The 21,070-nt window shown below is 38.6% G+C and overlaps 1 protein-coding gene across 2 annotated transcripts in view; it reads left to right on the top strand.

The window, feature by feature from the left end:
- The window catches only part of FAM149A (family with sequence similarity 149 member A), a 62,901-nt gene extending 41,925 nt beyond the window's left edge, over positions 1-20,976 (top strand). For both annotated transcript variants that reach the window (XM_070757579.1, XM_070757580.1), the window contains exons 8-14: positions 2,883-3,037; positions 4,175-4,272; positions 5,119-5,343; positions 6,758-6,878; positions 11,275-11,403; positions 13,523-13,601; positions 17,761-20,976. In XM_070757579.1, the coding sequence (XP_070613680.1) occupies positions 2,883-3,037; positions 4,175-4,272; positions 5,119-5,343; positions 6,758-6,878; positions 11,275-11,403; positions 13,523-13,601; positions 17,761-17,831 (878 nt within the window). In that variant the 3' untranslated portion in view covers positions 17,832-20,976. The remainder of the gene's footprint in view (positions 1-2,882; positions 3,038-4,174; positions 4,273-5,118; positions 5,344-6,757; positions 6,879-11,274; positions 11,404-13,522; positions 13,602-17,760) is intronic.
- Positions 20,977-21,070: the final 94 nt, after the last annotated feature.

Genomic DNA, 21,070 nt, shown 5'->3' on the forward strand with positions numbered 1-21,070 from the left:
CAGATAATTCCATGTAGGATAACTCAATGCAATAAATGTTTTATGACACTGTTCTTTGAGTTATTTCTATTTTTATAAGTGGAAATAATGTGGAACAAACAGTGGCAGATAACATTCATTGCACTGATTTATCCAGCATGGAATTGTTCTATGGTGAGTTGGCTGGGTGAGTTGACTGTGGTGAGATGGTGAAAGAAATGGTGACAGAAATGACCACAGTGAGTTGGCTGTGTCAAGTTGGCCATGCCAAATTGTCCCATTCCAGAGTCAAGTACTGTATGACTGGATTGATTTTATCTTACCAAAAATTTTGTCCATATCTTTAGGCTGGATGAATGAAAGTTATCCATAGCAGTTACTATTTAATTTAAATAATTAATTATTTAATAAATATTAATATTTAATTTAATAACATTTATTATTTCTTGGTTGTAACAGATTCTACCATTTATTTATTTATTTATTTATTCATTCATTCATTCTTTCATTTATTCAGTCAGTCAGTCAGTCAGTCAAGCATATATAAGTTTACAGTAAAAGTATAAACATGTGTACATGAAATAGTTTTGAGTGCATGGAAATATTAGGACAGGGACAGAGTCTAAGAGGTTTGTAAGGGGCGTGCAAAAACACACCAACATGTCTACTGTCCCTGTCCTAAAGTTCCCCTGTATTGTATATACATGTTTATACTTTTACTGTAATCTTATAGATGCTTGACAAAATAAATAAATAAAAACTAGGATATGTTACAACCAAGAAACCCAAAATTGCAATAAAGATGAACAATCCTGTTTGCAGGTATATATCAGACATGCCACAGAAGGCAATGAAGTTTCCCCTTCCATTTTAATAGGTCCTTGGTAACAAACTGTTAAAATAGCTCCTCTGGATGTGTAGAAGAGGTAATGGCAATGGCAAAAAACAGTTGCTTTGTCACTTTGAGAGCCTCGGCCAGATCCATGTTTGCTATCCCATTGCTGGGTGGGCGTGGTCATGGTTGGTATGGCCTAGTTGGCTGCCTGCACTATGGCGGGGTGGAGGGTGAATTTTTCACCTTTCCCTGGCTCAGGAGGCTTTGCTTCAGTCACCAGGAGGGCAAAAACTGACTGGGGTCTGAAGGCCCTCCAGAGGCCGGAAACAGACCTGTTTCCAGACTTCCGGAACTTCCGGAACTTCCGGAAGGCCCATTTTTTCCTCTACCCAGGCTCAGGAGGCTTTCTTGAGTCTCTGGCAGGGTGAAAACACATGTGTGCTGTATTAAAACAATCCTCAGATATGGATCAGCGTTCCACCTGTGGCATACAAGCCATAGGTTTGCCATCACGGGCCTATTAATTGGGATTGTCATCTTACTGTATGCTTGCTTTCAAGTCTGTGAAAGAAATTCTTTAGGCTTGCAAAGGAAGGATATTTGGCTTTGTAATCCTAAAGGATTTAGAACTTATTCAGGAGCTATTGGGCCAACTGTCTTTAAGCTCTCCCCTAGGGATCTACTAGGCTGAGATAAAAATGCCCATTTAGGTGAAAATAAATTGTTCCAAAGCAGTCAACAATATTCCTTTTCTGTGGCAGACCTTATCCTATGGAACACTCTTCCCTTTTAAAGTTGAGCAGGCCTCAATTCTCCTGGTCTTTCATCAAACTTAGAAGACCTGATTCCCCCCCCCCCTCCCAAGCGAGTATATATGACTTGGTGCCAAATTTTAGTTGGTTTTAATATTTTCATGTACTGTATTTAGTTTTATAGTTTTATTATGATTTTCATATTTGATTAGAAGTTGGCTTTTAAATTTTAAATGGTGACTATATAATTGTTTAAAATAAATAATCAAATAAATAAATTGTAATTATAATAGCTCCTCCAAACCACTAGAATATTAGGATTTCCTTTAAATCTGAACTCCTCCATGCTTGTAACAGCTTCTCTATCTGAACAAAACCAAAACAACTGTCCCAGACCTGAGCCATGAAAGTCATAGAATATTGGTGTGCTGTTGACAGAAGAGCTTCAGTTTCCTGTCCATTCCCCCAGAAAAAGCAACTACCTCCTGTTCTGTCTGGGTGCCCCCAGACTTCAACACCAACTGGAAAAAGCAGCCAGACACGCTGGTAAAAGCAAAAGCACTTTATAGTTTGAAAAATAAACACAGAGAAAAACCTGTTCTTCCCAACAGGCAGACTATGAGACTTCACAGCAGAGTCCTGATGGCCAGACAATACAGCAGACTTCTTGCTGGCACACCCACCACTGTAGAGAATAAGACCCACACCTTTCCCCCCCAAGGTTTCAGTATTCAAAGTCACAAACCAGAATTCCAAGACGCCAAAGATCACAGCCAGGTCCCAGGACTCCCAAAGATAATACTCCACAAGCCAGGAAGGGTGGGTCTGCCTTTTCAGCCTTTCCAGAGAGCACCACACCCAAACCCAGCTGTTGCCTCTTTAGTGCTGAAAGTACTAATTGTCCCCTTCGTTGTGTTGCTCTTCTCTGCCAGGGATCGATTATTGCTTGTGCATTTTCATCTAAGGAATCCAGGCTGCTTGCTGGGGAGAGCTCCCTCTCAGGGGACTCTGGCTGTCCTCCTTCTCCCTCAGCCTGAGATTCCTCCTCCCGGTCTGCCTGAACCTCCTGTTCCTCATCCTCCCCCTCTGAGGAGGAAGCTGGCAGAGGATCAGCCATTCCCTGAGGGGCCTCAGACGGAATGACAACACCTCCTTGAAGGCAGCATTGTATAATTCTGACAGCTGAGTAGAGAAAGTGACAGATTATTACTAACGATTAATAATGCATTGCTTCCAAAGTTGAAGCAAACTAAAACATTATGATATTGTTTGATTTATGTATGTATATTTACTATTTTTATGTAATAATGATCTAGAAAATGACAAGCATACGGAGAAATCAAAAGTTACTGGAAACAGGTTGTCACATATTCCACCCTCCCGTGCTATGATAGATATATCAAGTGTTCCTCCATCCAGAGGGTCAGAGGTTCATTCCATGTCGTTTGGTCTGCACTCTGGACAATCCCAGGTAAAATAATATATTTTCACCAAAATATGAAAACAATTCATGCTAAGAATGTACAATCTATCCTTCATGTATTTAGTTGAATGTTCTCTCTGTTCCGTCTGTCTCCAGGGTTCTTAGGTGCTTAAGCCTGGGATAATTTTTCTGTCCTTTCTTTTCCTTCCCTCCTTCCTTCCTTCCTTCCTTCCTTCCTTCCTTCCTTCCTTCCTTCCTTCCTTCCTTCCTTCCTTCCTTCCTTGTCCTCTCTCTCTCTTTTGACCTTTGAGCAACATGGTAGGTTGCAATATTATAATAAAAGAAAAATATTACAACATACCAGCGTAATTTTATCAAAATGTCTAAGTCTCAAAATATGTGCATGTATGAATAAGCCATGCAAGAGAGATAACAATAAACTAAATATTTATTTAATTCATAAGTTGCATTTAATTTCATACTTACAGAATTACATCATTTTGTAAGTATGCAGCACAACATATGCAATAATTATGTTTTAAGTAATTTAATTATCACATTTGTTCTGTGACATACTCAGAAAGTAACAAATACTAAAATAAGTTTTAAAAACTATAAGAACTAAAAGCCCAATGGCATTTTTTTGGAACAAGGCAATAAGATTCACATTACTACATTTAAAATATAAATAAAAACATGTCTGCCCTATGCTGGAGTTCATAAAGATCATACTGAACAAAATTGGTCCCAAAATCTTGAATATTTCTTAACTGTTACATGAAACATTTTATTCACCTGAGTCAATGTACATTGCATGGGACTGTTACAGGAAAGATGATTCTAAACAAGTTTTGTATTTCCCATTTTTATGCCCTGTAGATTCAGTTCAGAACAGAGTCATACATGCTTTCTTTAGAATTTTAAAAAACTCAACAGGCCGCTCCGCATATAATTAATTTAATGCAGAAGGCAGCAGATATCTAGTGGCTGATGGTTGCTTCTAACATTTTGGGGGGAAATAAGACTAAAAATAAACTGTACAATAATATCCCTATGCTCTGTTCTGGAGAGGCCAAGAGTTGCCTCTTCTTCTTTATAATATTAAGACTATTTAAGGGAATAATTATATTCTGACATTGAACGACATCTGAATAATATCTGTGTTTGTTTGTGTTGTTTTTTTAGGCCCACCGTTTCTCCAGCAGTTCACATAGCAATTTAAATGGTGTCATGACAATTCAAGCTAAACCACTACAACAGAGACATTCAAGCTTCATTGAAAAGTATGTTTTACAAAGATCTCTTTATAAAATCACACTTTTGTATAGACTACATTTGTCTATTTATTTCTGGCCTTATTTATTTTTGTTAGATACTTAACGTTTATTAGGATGTTAGGCCAGGTTTATAAATGATAAAATAAATGACATACCTGATTGAAATAGATCATCAATTTTATTTGTATTCAAAATATAAAAGTAGAAACTTCAAAAAAATAAAATATATAACAACAAAACACAATTAAAGACTACACAAAAAAGAATGCATAAAATGAAAAATAAAACAGACATACATACATGCATATGTACATAAATTGCTCCCCCTAGTTGCATACTGATTAAGATACTTCCAAATTAATAAGTCTTCCCCTTTAGCAAAGCAGACACAATTTATAAATTTATAGACTACTGTTTACCTAATCCACTTAGTCTGAATCTATCTACTGTACAGAAACATAGTTTATAGTTAAAGCCAACAGCTAAATCAAACTTCAAAATCCTGATAATAGTCTTTTTATTGTACAATTTAGTTACATTTTGGGAAGGTGGAAGAAAGTAATTTGGGATTAAAAATATGCATGGTGATAGATACAGTTACTTCAAACTTTATTTTGGTTACCATGAAAGAATAACATATTGTTCTTTACTCAATTTATTATAACATTTTACTCTCAGAGAAAGGCACTTGTGAGTTTCTTATCTCTGATACCAGAAGCATTCATCAGACTTGAAATTTATGCATTTTTTTTAATTGGGGAATGCTGATCCACTTATTATTCAGTTTCAGGTTGCTGAAGACTTTAATTTTATATAAGAGGAGTGATGTTTGGTTGAAACTGTCTTTTTCAGGCATGAACAAGAAGATAAGTCACAAGGTGTGGGTTCTAGAATTAATTCAGCAAAGAATCGATTGGGGCGAATGACTGATAGCAATGTCTCATCTCTACCTCGAGTGTTGCCTGGATCCTCTAAGAAAACAGTGGGCCATCGTAGGTTACCTTCAATAGCACAAGACCAACTACGCTTAAAGACTCCCAATGTTTACAGTGATGAGGTCCTGCGAGGAACAAAATTGTATGATTTTATTTCTATTCTTTTCTCCTTTATTGGCCATTTTGAGTTCAGATGATAGAATTAGGAAGCCCTGAGAAATAATTTGATGATTGTGTGATACAAACACTGCATTTAGAAGAGTATAAATTAGGATGTGATGGCTCAGTGTCTAAGATGCTGAGCTTGTCGATCAAACGGACAGCAGTTCAATGGTTCAAATCCCTAGTGCTTCATAACGCGGTCAGCTCCCGTTACTTGTTCCAGCTTCTGCCCACCTAGCAGTTTGAAAGCACGTAAAAAATGCAAGTAGAAAAATAGAGACCACCTTTGCTGAGAAGGTAACAGCATTCTGCGCACCTTTATTTTTTTATTTTATTTATTCAATTTTATGCCACCCTTCTCCTTAGACTCAGGGCGGTTTACAACATGTTAGCAATAGCACTTTTTAAAACAGAGCCAGCATATTGCCCCCACAATCCGGGTCCTCACTTTACCCACCTCGGAAGGATGGAAGGCTGAGTCAACCTTGAGCCGGTGATGAGATCTGAACCGCTGACCTGCAGATCTACAGTCAGCTTCAGTGGCCTGCAGTACAGCACTCTACCTGCTGTGCCATTCCGGCTCCTTTAGTCATGCTGGCCATATGACCACAAAGACATCTTTGGACAGCACTGGCTCTTCAGCTTTGAAACGGAAATGAGCATCGCCCCCTAGAGTCCAGAATGACTAGCACATATGTGCAAGAGAACCTTTACCTTTTTATAGTCTGAAGATGTTATTTTATCCTCCAAGCTATGAAAATAAGACTCATTGTGACCTAGAAACAAATTAATCTAAACAATTTAACCGAGCCTGCAAAATTTACTCATTGCACTGCACTGCAGTAAATTTGGCTCATGCAGATCTCTCTCTTTTTGTACTTGTAGCACAAAGTAGATATATGAAGAATAGTAAGTAATGAAAGAATCCTCTATGAGGAACTAAATAGGTATGAGGAATTAAAGTAATAAGATCCAGATTTTTAAGCGGGAAGGTATGCATTATTAAGATTGTGTACTTTTCAGTGGATGTCTTGTGCTTCAAAGAGATTCTGTCTTCCCAGTTTGGCCCCTCCAAATGTGCTAGGACTATAATATCCAGAATTTTCAGAAGTGTTGCTTTTGAAAGTCACTATTGGATTGATTTAATATCAAGATTGACTTAATATGAACTGTTATTTATTCACCATACTGGGTTAAGAAGCACTCTTGTAGCAGTTTATTATTATTATTATTATTGTTGTTGTTGTTGTTATTATTATTATTATTATTATTATTATTATTATTATTATTATTTCAGTGCAACACAGCAAACGAGATCACTATGCTGGATTTCATATTCAGTTTAGGGAACTGAAATAAGACTTAATTCCTATGTTCGTGCTGTTTTCCTACAGATATACTGCCTTAGATCGTTTGCCATCTCCATTTACACCTGCTGTCCGGAACAAGTTGCCACCCATTAATTCAGACACCATTGATCAATACCTTTCAGTCCCTGGACTACGCTTAAGCTTTGTAAGACATCTACATTATTTGTGCCGTGAATGATTGAATACTTGTTTTCATATCTGCCTATCTCTAAAGAATCTAGGTTGTGAACATCAAAGAAAACCTCAACTTAATCAAAATACAGTGTGGCCAGATATTGGATAAAGTTGCCAATAAAAATTTTAATCAAATATTTGCATAATCCCAACATGTATACATCCACCCACACATTCAATTTTCTTTCAGCTATGAAACTTTTCCTCTGTTAAAAAAGTGGGGAGAAAGACACTGGAAACATAGTTGCTGATTGGAAAGATGGTTTTTAATGATGGACAGGACCACATGGTTTGAGGTCCTGGGCAAAAAAGCACATGGGGGAGAGAGAGAGAGAGAGGAAGAGGGGGGAGGGAGGGAGGGAGAGAGAAGGATATTAATACTCTTTGTTGGGCTTTGAATTTGAGCTAGTATCCTGATTGGTTGTCACACTTCCAGGCCTAAATTGCCCATTGACAAAGGTGTGTGTGTGTGTGGGGGGGGGTGAGTTTCTGCCTCCCTTTTAGGAGAAATATGTCCTTTTAATATTTTTTAAAATATCTCATTTTCCTAGGAGAGAGGTGGGTGCTAACCTCCTACACCTCTGTGCCTAATAGGATTGATATGAGGGTAAAACGTATGTCTGTTATATAAATTATTCAGGTATATAAATATTTTATATTAGAACTATTTTATAATAGATCTATATATAGCAAGTATGTTTTGCCTGAGCACATCTCCATTCGTGACTGCTGCAAAGACTAAAAAAACAGTGAGTAGACCGGACTTTTTGATGAAGGAGATGATGGGAAATCTCTCACATGTGCTTGGATGGCTGCTCCTCATGAGGAGACTGCAAGACAGTGTGAGCGCCAGGAGACAAGGAGATCAATCATTAAATCCGCAATTGCAGCAGACTTTTTAAAAGGATACTAAGTATGCTAATTATACGTCTAATTACTTTGGAAACTGGTTATTGAGCCGGGGTGGCGCAGCAGGTAGAGTGCTGTACTGCAGGCCACTGAAGCTGACTGTAGATCTGAAGGTCAGCGGTTCAAATCTCATCACCGGCTCAAGGTTGACTCAGCCTTCCATCCTTCCGAGGTGGGTAAAATGAGGACCCGGATTGTGGGGGCAATAGGCTGGCTCTGTTAAAAAGTGCTATTGCTAACATGTTGTAAGCCGCCCTGAGTCTAAGGAGAAGGGCGGCATAAAAAAATCAAACAAACAAACAAACAAATAAATAAATTTAAATATTTTAAAGTATTAGAAGTCTTTAGAATGACAAGTTTAAAAAGTCACCTGTGGTGAACCTATCTTTGTTTAGGAACAAAATAAAAATTAACCATAATTTTAAGAACTTAAAAAATGTGAAATAAACAAAAAGTAAACAAGATTTAAAATCAAGAAAGTTACAAAAAAATTAAGACCAGTGGTGGGTTGCTGCCAGTTCAGACCAGTTTGCCAATACTGGTGGTGGAAATTTGCCCCCGCTCACCAAACCAGCAGTGATAGCTAGCTGGCCAAGCCACTGAACTGGTCCTCCAGTCACTACTCCTTGAAAGCAGCTGACAAATAACTCCCTGCCCATGCGCAAAGGCTTCTGTTCACGGTCCCCAGGCCTGCCAACAAAGCCAGGTCTTTGCAGCCTTTTGGAAAGCCAGTAGGGTGGGAGCAGTATGGACATCATGGGGGGAGCTGGTTCCATAGAGCCGGGGCAGCCACAGAGAATTCAATTCAATTCAATTCAATTTATTAGATTTGTATGCCGCCCCTCTCCGAAGACTCGGGGTGGCTCACAACAGTAATAAAAACAATATTCCAGCAAAAACAAATCCAATATTAAAAAGCACATAAAACCCTATCATATTTTAAAAAGCAAACAACATATACATACCCAAACATAAATATAAAAAAAGCCTGGGGTAAAGGTGTCTCAACTGCCCCATGCCTGGTGGTATAGATGGGTCTCGAGTAATTTACGAAAGACAAGGAGTGTGTGGTCAACGCGACCAAAGCAGTTTCCGTGCTGTAGCCGGGCCTGAATCCAGACTGCTGAGGACCTAGATAATTGGCTTCTTCCAAGGACCGCTGGAGTTGGAGCGCCACCACATTCTCAACAACGTTCCCCATAAAGGGAAGGTTGGAGATTGGATGGTAGTTATTAAGCACGGCTGGGTCCAGGGAAGGCTTCTTGAGGAGGGGGCGCACAAGTGCCTCCTTATAAGGAGTCGGAAAGGACCCCCTCCCCAAGGAGGCATTGACAATCTCCTGGACCCAGCTCCATGTGACCTCTTGACTGGCCGAAACCAACCAAGAGGGACATGGATCCAGTAGACAGGTGGCGGAATTCACAGCTCCAATGGCCTTGTCCACTTCATCAGGTGTCACCAAGTCAAACTACTCCCAGACAGATGGACAAAGATGTTTAGCCCCTCCCCAGAAGCCCCTCCCCCCCATGGCCTACCTCCCAGAGACCAATAAGATCACACAGGGCTGGTCTTCTCTAGCCCATGGGAAAGTTCTTTTTCCAGTCTGACTTTATGATAGAGAAGATATAAAGGATGAGACTTGGAGCTGCAGCTAAAAGTGCATTGAAGATTTTCCTGTTAGCAAAGGCTGGTAAAACTGGATAGATTATTCAGCTCTAAATAGCTGCATTTTAACTGTATTTACAGCACTATTCCATTGGCCAAAAAATTCCTATGTTAATGTTCTCATTAAAACAGTGAGGAGTCTTTCCCATTTATAGAATTCTTTAAACACAGTCATCTTTTCTAGTCTTCAGTGGGCCCCTATGCAATTAAAGTTTTTGCTGTTCATGTTAAAACATGTTAGCTTCATCTTAAATTCCTTTGAAAAAGTCTAAGTAGGTAATGTTAGAACTGCTTGCCTAGATGCTCAGAAGCTGTTTAAGAAATTAGTCACTTGTGAAGAGGCAATACAAAGTTAATTGAAAAGCAGTTACATTGACCATCCATAAGCAGCTTCATTAGAATATACATAGCCAGACTTTATTCTATGAAGTTCAAATCCTCTCTTTGGAGTTTTACTCATCAATCAGCAGTGTTAGATGACTATATACACTGCATTAGCTTTCAGAATTATTTGAGCCCTGGTGCAAGATAGTATTGCAGGAATGGATACCATACATACACTGCTCAAAAAAATAAAGGGAACACTTAAGCAACAAAGTAAATCAAATTTCTGTGAAATCAAACTGTCCACTTAGGAAGCAACACTGATTGACAATCAATTTCACATGCTGTTGTGCACATTCAACTTTGATCTAGGAGATGTTATTTGAGTGTTCCCTTTATTTTTTTGAGCAGTATAGAATCTATCAGAATATTATATTGGAGATCCTCGACTAATAGTCATTCATTTAGCGACCAAAGTTACAACTGCAGTGAAAAAAATAACAACTGACCCTCACATTTACAACTGTATCAGCATCCCCATAATTGAATTCAGATGCTTGCCAATGTGTTGCACTGTCCTGGGGTCATGTGATGACAGTGAAGGGCTACCAATATTTTTACTATCACACTGTGGGTGTGGAGCTCTGCGTTTTCTTTCAACATCTTTCAGTGCAAATTGGGTGCTCTGGGGTGGAGCTCCATTTTCGCTACCCCACTGCGTTCCCCCACATCCGGGCATCAGCCCATCCCTGTGTGATGACCATTTGTGACCTTTCCAGCTGTCTTCCAACAAGCAAAGTCAATGGGAGAAGCTGGTTTGCTTAACAACTGCATGATTCACTTAACAACTGTCATAACTCATTTAAGAATCACCTTGCTTAGCAGTGCAATTTCTGCTCCCAGTTGTGACCATGTTGAAGACTACCTGTACAGACATGTTATTCCTTAAGCTTTCAAGGAAAGAGATATACTGATGTTACATAATGTCACAGCCAGGGATGGGTTCCTCCCAGTTTGGACCAGATCGCCCCAACCGTTAGCGGTGGTGATGTAATATTGGTGTCACGTATCCGGTTCTGTCGGTGCTGGTCCATGCATGCTGCCATCTTTTTTTTGTTGAATTTTTCGCTGAATTTTCCTGTGTTGGATGGCTTCGCATTGTTCTTTGCTTTGAAAAAAGCCCACCTGCCCACGATCGGGTTAATACTGACCTTTTCTCCCAAAGCATAGCTGAGCAGCTCCTCAGCTGTATTTTGGGTTAAATCCACCTTCTGAGCATGCGCAGAAGTGAAATTGCACAAGGGTGGAGCATGCACAAAATGTTGATATGCAAAACAGTGTCGAAGATAACTGGAACCCATCCTTGGTCACAGCCCGGGCACAATAATTGTATTTACTTCAACTGCTGATAACATTTTAATTTTTTTCTATTCAATAACTGGTTGCTTCTTTCGTCTTTCCATTTTCAGCATAGAGGAAAACATCTTCACAGCAGAATATCCAGTGCAGTACCTCACGGTCTGGAACGGCGACCTCATAGAGAGCGAACTGTCCTAATAGATCAGTTTTCAAGGCCCAACACAACTCATACATTCCGGGTAGGTTTGAACGTTTGTAAACATGGGATGAAAGTCAATTTGGCAATTAAGGCATCAGGCTAGAAACTGGGAGACTGCGACTTCTAGCCTCATTTTAGGCACAAAGCCAAGTTCATGACCTTGGACCTGTCATTCTCTCTTAGTCCCAGGAAACAGACAATGCAAATCACTTCTAAAACCTTACCAAGAAAACTACAGGGACTTGTCCGGGCAATTGCCAGGAGTCAACACTGACTTGAAGGCACAATGATAACCCCTCACAAAAAACAAAACAAAAAACAAAGTTGTATGTACAAGATAACAAATGTGTGTTTCATCTCCTTTTATTCTCGTAGATATGTCTGGAACTTGTCAGTTACTCATTTAATTATCTCCTAATCTTAATTTGTCCTCGTGTATTAACCAGTAATTGCAGTCTATAAATACAGTGTTCCCTCGATTTTCGTGGGGGATGCGTTCCGAGACCGCCCGCGAAAGTCGAATTTACGCAAAATAGAGATGAGGAAATAAATTCACCATTTTTGGCTATGACCAGTATCACAAGCCATTCCTTAACACTTTAAACCCCTAAATTACCATTTCCCATTCCCTTAACAACCATTTACTCACCATTATTACTGGTACTCACCATTGAATAAGACACTTGGTGATCCTGATATTTATAAACATAATTATTTATTAACAATATGACATCATCGGGCGGGAAAAACCGTGGTATAGAAAAAAACCCCTCAAAGTATTTTTTAATTAATGTTTTTTGAAAAACCGTGGTATAGGCTATTCGCGAAGTTTGGGCCTGCAAAGATCGAGGGAACACTCTAGTTCACAATGTACAGTGGTACCTCGTGATACGAACCCCTCATCATACGAACTTTTCGAGATATGAACCCAGGGTTCGGAATTTCCCCCCCTCTTCTTACGAACTTTTTTCACCTTATGAACCTGCTGCTGCCACTGAGATGCCCCGCCTCCGGACTTTCGTTGCAAGCCAAGCGCAGGTTTTTGCCTGGGATCCCCTGAGGCTCCCCTCCATGGGAAACCCCACCTCCTGACTTCCACGTTTTTGCAATGCTGTAGGGAAATCCCAGGAATGGAATCCCAGGATCGCAAAAAGGGGCGCTCTGCTGGGCAGAGTAGGGGGGGGGACAAAAACAGGAAGAAAAGACTCATGGAGCTCAAGGGAGGAGAAAGGTGTGCAGGAGATGAGCAGAGTAAGGTGGGCAAAAACGGGAGGGAAAGACTCGTGGAGCTCAAGGGAGGAGAAAGGTGTGGGGGAGATGAGCAGAGTGAGGTGGGCAAAAACGGGAGGGAAAGACTCGTGGAGCTCAAGGGAGGAGAAAGGTGTGGGGGAGATGAGGAGAGTGAGGTGGGCAAAAACGGGAGGGAAAGACTCATGGAGCTCAAGAGAGGCTCTTTTCACCTTGCTTCGTTGGGACTCCCTCCCCCCACTCTGTTTGCCTCAGCTTTGTCTGGCCACTGCTTTTTTTTTTTAAGCCTTAATATTTTGGATTCTCCTAATGGGCTTGCACGCATTATTGGCTTTTCCATTGATTCCTATGGGAAACATTGTTTCATCTTACGAACCTTTCACCTTTCCCGGAACCAATTAAGTTCGTAAGATGAGGTATTACTGTATATTAATAAGCTAGATTGTTTATTGGTAACATGACTTGAAGTTGATCATGCTTTATGATAAACCATAATTGTATTCAGTGGCAGTCAAGCTTGCAAAGCAGTAGTATAATGTGTGCTCTTCTGGGGAGCACATAACTGCCCTTCCATTACATTCTGCACCAACTGAAGCTTCCAGACACTCTACAAGGGCAGTCCTAGGTGCACTAGTATATGCTATAGTAATCCATATCAGGACATGAATGACTGTGACCAGAGCTCCCCAAGTCCTGTTCTTACAATAAAGTTATTAAAGCATGAGGAAATAGGGGGCTTGTTTATCTGTTGTCTTATCACAGAGCCAGATACTAACTGGGTCTGTGAGTGAATGATAGGCTCTGTGACTAAGGAAGGACTAGATCTTAGATCTCCTTGTTTCTAAACTAATATGTAATTATCAAAAGAAGCAAAGCATATTACTAATTTAAAGCACGTATATCTTTTTCAGTCAGATACACCTCTGAAAAGGTCACTAACTTCTATGGATCTTGCTAATCAGTTGTGGACAGGCCAAGGGGTAGTAACAGGTAAGACCTGTTTTATTAAGAATAGTAAGTGACTATAGGACTATATGTTTTAGGATTATAGGAATGATTTCAAAATTATTATATTTAATATGCTGGCATTTTTTGGAGAAAAGAGTAAATTAAGGAATATTTTTATTTTACCTTTAAGTTAAATGCAAATTATAAATGCTGCATGATATTAAAAAGTTGCAGCAGAAAATCTACTTTTGCATTTTCTTTTCAAGCTTGATCTTGACTTTCATTTCCTTAATATCTAACCATTGTACCCAGAGGGAACTTCCTTTAAAAAAGTAAGGTACAACTAAAGAACTATTTAAGATTTGATTAAGATTGTAAAAAATTAAGAGAGGTCAGATTGCAAAGATAGGTCAAAAAAAGGAAGACGTGGACTCTTTTTCTTAAAGTTGAAAGAGTGAAAACCTTTGAGGAAGGAAAACAGCCAATACAGGAGGGAGCCCTTTCTACATGTCCAACAAAGAGACTTTAGAAAGCAAAGGTGAATTGAAGAGAACGTCTCCTGCTGACCTTAGGGTGGTTCATATTGAGATAAGTGGTCCTTTAGAAAGTGAAGTTCAAAATTCATTAAGGCCAAAGCCAAGATTATTAAATTGGAAAAAATGGTGCTCAACCACGCACCATTTTTCAACATGGTCTTTGAGTATTATTCACTGCTTATCCACCTAACTGGCAGCACATGAAGTTTTTGGATGCATTTCAATAATAGTCCATCATTGAATACATTACTTTATATAAAGTTGATGTAACTAAGATACAGACAATTGCTGTGGGGGGTCTATCTGGCTCAGTTGCAGTTGACACATTAGATCTAATTATATAGCCACCACTGGTGTTGGGAATGTCTGTCTGGAGAGAGAGTACAGAGTCAAGGAGTCAACCTGCTTTTTTGAGAGACAGTACAATACCATTCACAACAAGCTGAAATTAATCCAAGAGCTGAGGTAATGAACAACTGTCAATAGACTCTGGACATAATTACAGCTTGTTTACTTTGTCCACCACTATTGAATTTAACAATTGGCTAAGAATTAGTTGTTTCCTTGAAGTTAAACTTCTGAGAGGAACTGAACAACCTGGCCTTTGCATTCTTAAGGAATTCATATAACATCTATCAATGATGTCAGGTAGATATTGAACAGCAGGAAGAGAACACAGGAGACTAAGAACTCTGATGGTAAATACAGTAGATAGAATAGGCTGAAAGACCAGCCCTATTAGGCAGTCCAGTACAAGAATGTTTCTGTAATTCACATTCAGTTCTTGTGTGGATCATCTTCTAAAATGGTCAAAGCAATCCTGGTTTCATATGCTGCCCAAAAGCCTGAGTAAAATTGTCAGCCTGTTTCAGATATGTTGGAAATTACAGGGATACTACTTCCTTGATAAATTTAGCCAGAAATGTTGCACTTGAGAGGAAGGAAATATTTTGATGATTGACTCAGAGGAGAGGAAAAAGAATGCTGAACAGGTACAAAAAAAAGGGCGGCATAGAAATCTAAAAAAATAAATTAATATTAATAAATGAATTCATAAATAAATAAATAAATAAATAATAAAATGCAGCAATTAAATAACTTATTACTTATTATCTGACACTGTGTGCCAGGAACACACTAGATCTGTGATACAGATCTTGTCTTGGTTGCCAATATGCTTCCAGCTGTAATTTGGTATTGGATTTAATCCTATCTAAACCTATTAGTTGAAGTATTTGCAGAGCCACTTCATCTACCCAGAGAAACTGGTATGCTATGTACATTCTGGAAAAACTGTTGGTTTTCTTGAAGTAGGTTGCTGAGGCCAGGCACACTGTTTTTCTGTATACTACAATTCTTGGACTAAAATGTCATTATCCTAGAGATTATATGCAAAGAAAAGCAACAAAAAGCAATGTTTTTCCTTCTCTTTCTGCACACAAACTAATTATTACTATTTTAAAATCTTCTAAACTTAGCTGACCATCTGTGCAACATAACTAGTACCATGTCAGTCTAGTCCAAATATTTTCTTCACAATAAATGAGATGCATATGAAATGAAAACTATTTTCCAAATAAAAGAATAAGTGAATTGCAGAACTCCCATAGGCTCATTAGATGATGTGTTGAAAGATGAGAAGACATAAAGATGCCATTGTTTTTCAATATTGAAGTAAATATTTTCATATGTTCCTGTGCATGACATTTCTCTTCACTTTATTTGGTCTAGCTATTTCTATATTTATTTATTTAACAACACTTTGGTCCAACCACAGTGACTTTGGATGGTGCTCATACTAAATATACTGCTCAAAAAAAATAAAGGGAACACTTAAACAATGCAATATAACTCCAAGTAAATCAAATTTCTGTGAAATCAAACTGTCCACTTAGGAAGCAACACTTTTCACATGCTGTCAGCACATTTAACTTTGTACAGAATAAAGTATTCAATAAGAATATTTCATTCATTCAGATCTAGGATGTGTTATTTCCTTTATTTTTTTTGAACAGTGTATAATAACATCGACCATGCTGATCTACTTCAACCTGCAAAGCAAATCCATGTGGGCTTTCCCATTGCATTTCCATACCTGAGATCTTATCCATCTAGATAGGAGATAGAGAAGGGCTGTAGGAGGAATTAGTAATGAGAAATTGGCACTGTAATAGAGCCAGCAGCACCTATAAGAAGCTGTGCTAGCAGGCAAAATACTCCTTCCCTCCCTAGAAATATAAACAGGGAAAGTAGGGCAAAAGCAGCAGAAAAATGTACAGGTTTTCCTATGTGCACGTCTTTAAGTGGGAAGATTCACAGGTAAGGAATATGGGGGTTTGTAGGGGATGGGGAAACCCTGGGAGGCCCACCTCAGGTTGGATTTGAGCAGGTTTTGTGATGCAGCAGTTCAGGGAAGGAGGATGCAGCTGCATGTCAGCACAGGGAGGCTGAGGAAAGGAAGGCACAATTCAGTGTGCAGGAAGGTGAAGAAGTGATTGGCAACTTTGCTTGTAGACTTTGCTTAGGGGAAGCTGGCAGGGAATGTTGCTAATTGTGATTAGGTGACTGCAAAATGCTGCAACTGTTGTAAATGCAATGTGGTTGCCAAGCACCTGAATAAACAATCCTAACTCTGGCGTTGCTGAGAAAGCTATGTGCATGAGGACCAGTTATACATAGTACAAGTGCACTAGAGTGCCTTCCATCCCCTGTCCTATTGCTCTCCCATATCTCCTATACCTTTCTTCTATTCCTATATCTCTTCTTCTATTCTTTCATTGATATGTTCTATTATTATATCTTCTTTTCTATTCTTTCATTGATATGTTCTATTATTATATCTTCTTTTCTATTCTTTCATAGATATATTTTACTATGAGTATCTCCTCTATAACCTTCATCATGTATTTTACTATGTGTGTGTGTGTGTGTGTGTGTGTGTGTGTGTGTGTGTGTGTATATATATATATATATATATATATATATATATATATATATATATATATATATATATATATATATATATATATGTTTTCGTAGATTTTCACGGGTACAGGTATGACGGTCTTGGTATATTCGGGTTTCTTCCCGTGTAGGATTTGGAAATTTCTGGCGACATTTTGACGAGGTCTCACTCGTCATCTTCAGGCTGGTGTTTCTGTCCTTGTTCTCCAGTGTTCGCCTGAGAACAAGGACAGAAACACCAGCCTGAAGATGACGAGTGAGACCTCGTCGAAACGTCGCCAGAAATTTCCAAATCCTACACGGGAAGAAACCCGAATATACCAAGACCGTCATATATATATATATATTGGACAAAATAAAGAAAGAAAGAAAGAAAGAAAGAAAGAAAGAAAGAAAGAAAGAAAAAGAAAGAAAGAAAGAAAGAAAGAAAGAAAATAAATATTTTTTGTTTAGTATAGTGGAAGGTTCACTGAATGAGTGATCAGTAAACAAGTACCACCTGGAATACACTTCTTGGTGACAGAATTAAGGAGAGTTACAGAACTTGGGCATCTTTCCTGGTTTAAATTAGCCACCTCTGCAGCACACAACTAACACTAGAAAGTAAGCTTCTGAAAAATAGCCAGGGTTATATCTTCTGGGTGCAGTGGACTGTATCTACTTAAGTCTCTATTGCCAGATTCTTTTTTCCTTTCTTACAGGGTCACAGTTCCATGCCAGGTCATTCCAGAAAAATCCATCTCTCTCTAGGAGAAGATTTCAAGTTGCTTAATGGCATGTAGGAGCAAGAAGAGAAGAAAATATTATTGGCACACAGTCAGAATCCTCACTAATGCAGCAATCCTTAGGAATGCTGAAATGTTGCCTCTTGAGTGTTCGGTATGTGTGCATATTGCCTGAAGGTGGAGTGCCATTTGGTTTCTAAACGTATAGATTTCTACTAAACTGAATAAGAAAGAGGCCTTCATGTTCCTATTTTCTCACATGGACCCAATTCACAATTATAGCTAAGCCAAATTATATAAAGGTCCCAGGCTTCATTTTGTGACTCTCAGAAGACCTTTAAAAATAGTAATTGTTTGTGACTTTTGCTTTTTTCTACATTTTAAATGTCTTCAACTTTTCATCCCTGAAAGAGTTGAACATTTCTGTATTCCTCTGCAATGCGTTTCTTAAAGTCTTATGATATAAAGCAGGACCCTTGTTTAAAAACAAAGAATAAAATAAAACATGATCCTCATCACAAAATATTGTGCAATAATGCAAACAGTTATTATCTACAATGTAGTTTGTTTTCTGCAGAAAAAGGTATTTGCGGTTGTATAGCTTTCTTTATTCCAAAAGCCCCTGAAACATGCTTGTGGGGCCTTTTAAATATCTTTTTAGACTCACTGATTAGGGAAAATATAACTAAATTTTGAAAGCCATTTCAATGTTTGGGCTACTCAATGTCCTCTACATGGGGCAATGCTTGAAGAGCATTCAGAAGCTTCAACTTGTGCAGAATACGGCAGCACAGGCAGTTCTTGGGGCCCTAGGGTGGCCCATAGTTCACCACTGCTCCACGAACTACAGTGACTACAATGCAATTCAAGGTGTGGGTTATTACACTGCATAGCGAGGGTCCAGATTATTTGAAAAAATGTCTCATCCCATTGAGATTGGCCCATCCTACCTATGCTGGCATAGCATGCATGCTGCAGGACCCATCAGTCATGGAATTTTGGCTGATAGGTGTTCTGTTGAGCTCTCTGGCAGAATCCTCCCGAAAATTCACAGATACAAATTTCAGACACACACACACGTTTGAAAATTCAAAACAATGTTCTTTATACCGAAAATTCAAATAAACTAAGCACTCTTTTTGTACAGCAAAGAGCACTTGTCTCCAAACAAACTGGTAATTTGTACAAGTCCCTTATCAGTTTTGTGATACTTAGCTTGCAGTGTGAGGCAATTCACAGTCCTTCTTCTTTCACAAAGTGAAACACACTTTGCTCTGGTTTAGTTTCAAAGCGGGGGAAAATCAGTACACAAAGGTCAAAGTCAGCAAGGCAGTCACGAAACACAACGATCAGATAAACCTCCACAATGGCCAAACCCACAGGCTGCTCTTTATAGCAGCCTCACTACCACAGCCCCACCCAACCACAGGTGGCCTCATTTTCTTTGATAATAATCTCTCAGTTGTTGCTGCCTATGCATCGCTCTCCACATGCGTGGCTGTATCATTGACTCTTGTTCCGAATTCAAGGAGGAGCTAGATAATTGATCTCCTTCTGAGCTGTCTGCCACACTCCCCTCCTCCCTGTCACTCCTGTCTTCTTGGTCAGAGGAGCCTTCATCATGAGATTCTACCGGGAGCAAAACAGGCCTGCGACATGTGGATGTCTCAATCCTTGGGGCAGGAGCTGGGCCAGAGCTAACCATAACAATAGGGTCCGTGAGAAGCATCTTCTGTGCTGTGCCTCCTGCCCCTGAGGTTCAATTGGCTCCCACCCTTTTGATATTCCACAAGAGCCTAAAGATCTGGATCTGGTGGATAGCTTGGGATCCCAAAGGGGCAGCATCACAATGGAGGTGATTGATGAATTAAGAGGCAATCCCTCTTCCCCATCCTGTTCTCCCCTTCCCATCTTTTAACTATACTTTTATATCTCTGATTGAAATTCTGTTTTTATTGCTTTAGAAATGTTTTTAATGCTGTAAGCCACCCAGAGCTCCTTTGAAACAAGATGGGCAACAAACAAATCTAACAAAGAAACAGACAAATAAATAAATAAATAAATAAATATGTACTTAAACGTTACACATACTATATACCCATGCTGAAAAGATACGTCAGCCAGAATAAAAACCAAACTCAATAGGTTAATATGAGCAGATTGACACCTTTGTAATCATATCCATTTTGTGATCTTTCAATGATAATAATTACAGTTATGATGATTTATGTTGCGAGCTTTGGATTAGAAAGGAAATTTGAAAGTGCTTCAGCCCTTTTGCACCCACATAGCACCAGCCAGCCATTTGTTAACACTGAATTGTGTAGCTGCCTTTAGCAACTGCAGTGCAATTCCAAGATTTGAGTTTCATAAGGTGTTATGTGCAGATAATCATTACAAGTTGGGAGTGCCCAATTTATCCCAGATTCTTTCCAAATTACCTAGATGGAGCACATGCTAACCCTAATCACCACACTAATTATTGTGCCAGCCATCTTGTCTTGCAATTTATTTAGTATGTTAACTCTATTAATAAGTTAAGTATTAAAAGACAGTGCAGAAGGAATCAATATTCTTTCCTGAACAGTGTTTTGAAGTGTTAAGAAAGATTTTGTTGTACTCAATGGAAGCAGAAATCTAACTACCGGTATGTAGGAATTTAAACTTTTCTACTTCCTTCTGCTGTATAATCCCCTTGCTATAATATTTGGCCTATATAAAATGTCTTCAAGTAACATACTATTGTAGATAGTTTTCCTTTGCCATTTTAAAAATATAATCCCTAATCACCTTTTTGATCTTTATTCAGCTATTGAAGGACAATTTAGAGAGAAATTTAATTTATTAACAATTAATAATAAGCAAAGAACTAGAAAATAATATGAAGGAATTTATTCATGCAGAATGTCTTATGTACATTATCACGAACTGAGCCTGTTATTGAATTTTCAGGATTTTGTTTCTAAAATTGTGAATGTCAAATGTAAATCAAATATTTTTGTCTACTCATTCAGCAGCCCAATTTATAATATGCTTCAAAATCCTAAGAATCTGTGAAAATGTATATAGAATGTTAAAGTTTAGAAATTACTCTCTAAATTTGTATTTTTATGAGAATTTACCCAATTTACCTTTTCCATATATATCTGTGTAATTTATATGTTGAAATAAAAGATTTTTTTAAAATGTTAAGTGGTATAACATATTAAATGCGTACAACTATTAATAAAAAAGCCATTCCAAAACTGCATATACTATTAAAAATCTGTATGTTAGTTTTAATGCA

Source organism: Erythrolamprus reginae, chromosome 7, assembly GCF_031021105.1.
Source record: "Erythrolamprus reginae isolate rEryReg1 chromosome 7, rEryReg1.hap1, whole genome shotgun sequence".
NCBI classification, from domain to species: domain Eukaryota; kingdom Metazoa; phylum Chordata; class Lepidosauria; order Squamata; family Dipsadidae; genus Erythrolamprus; species Erythrolamprus reginae.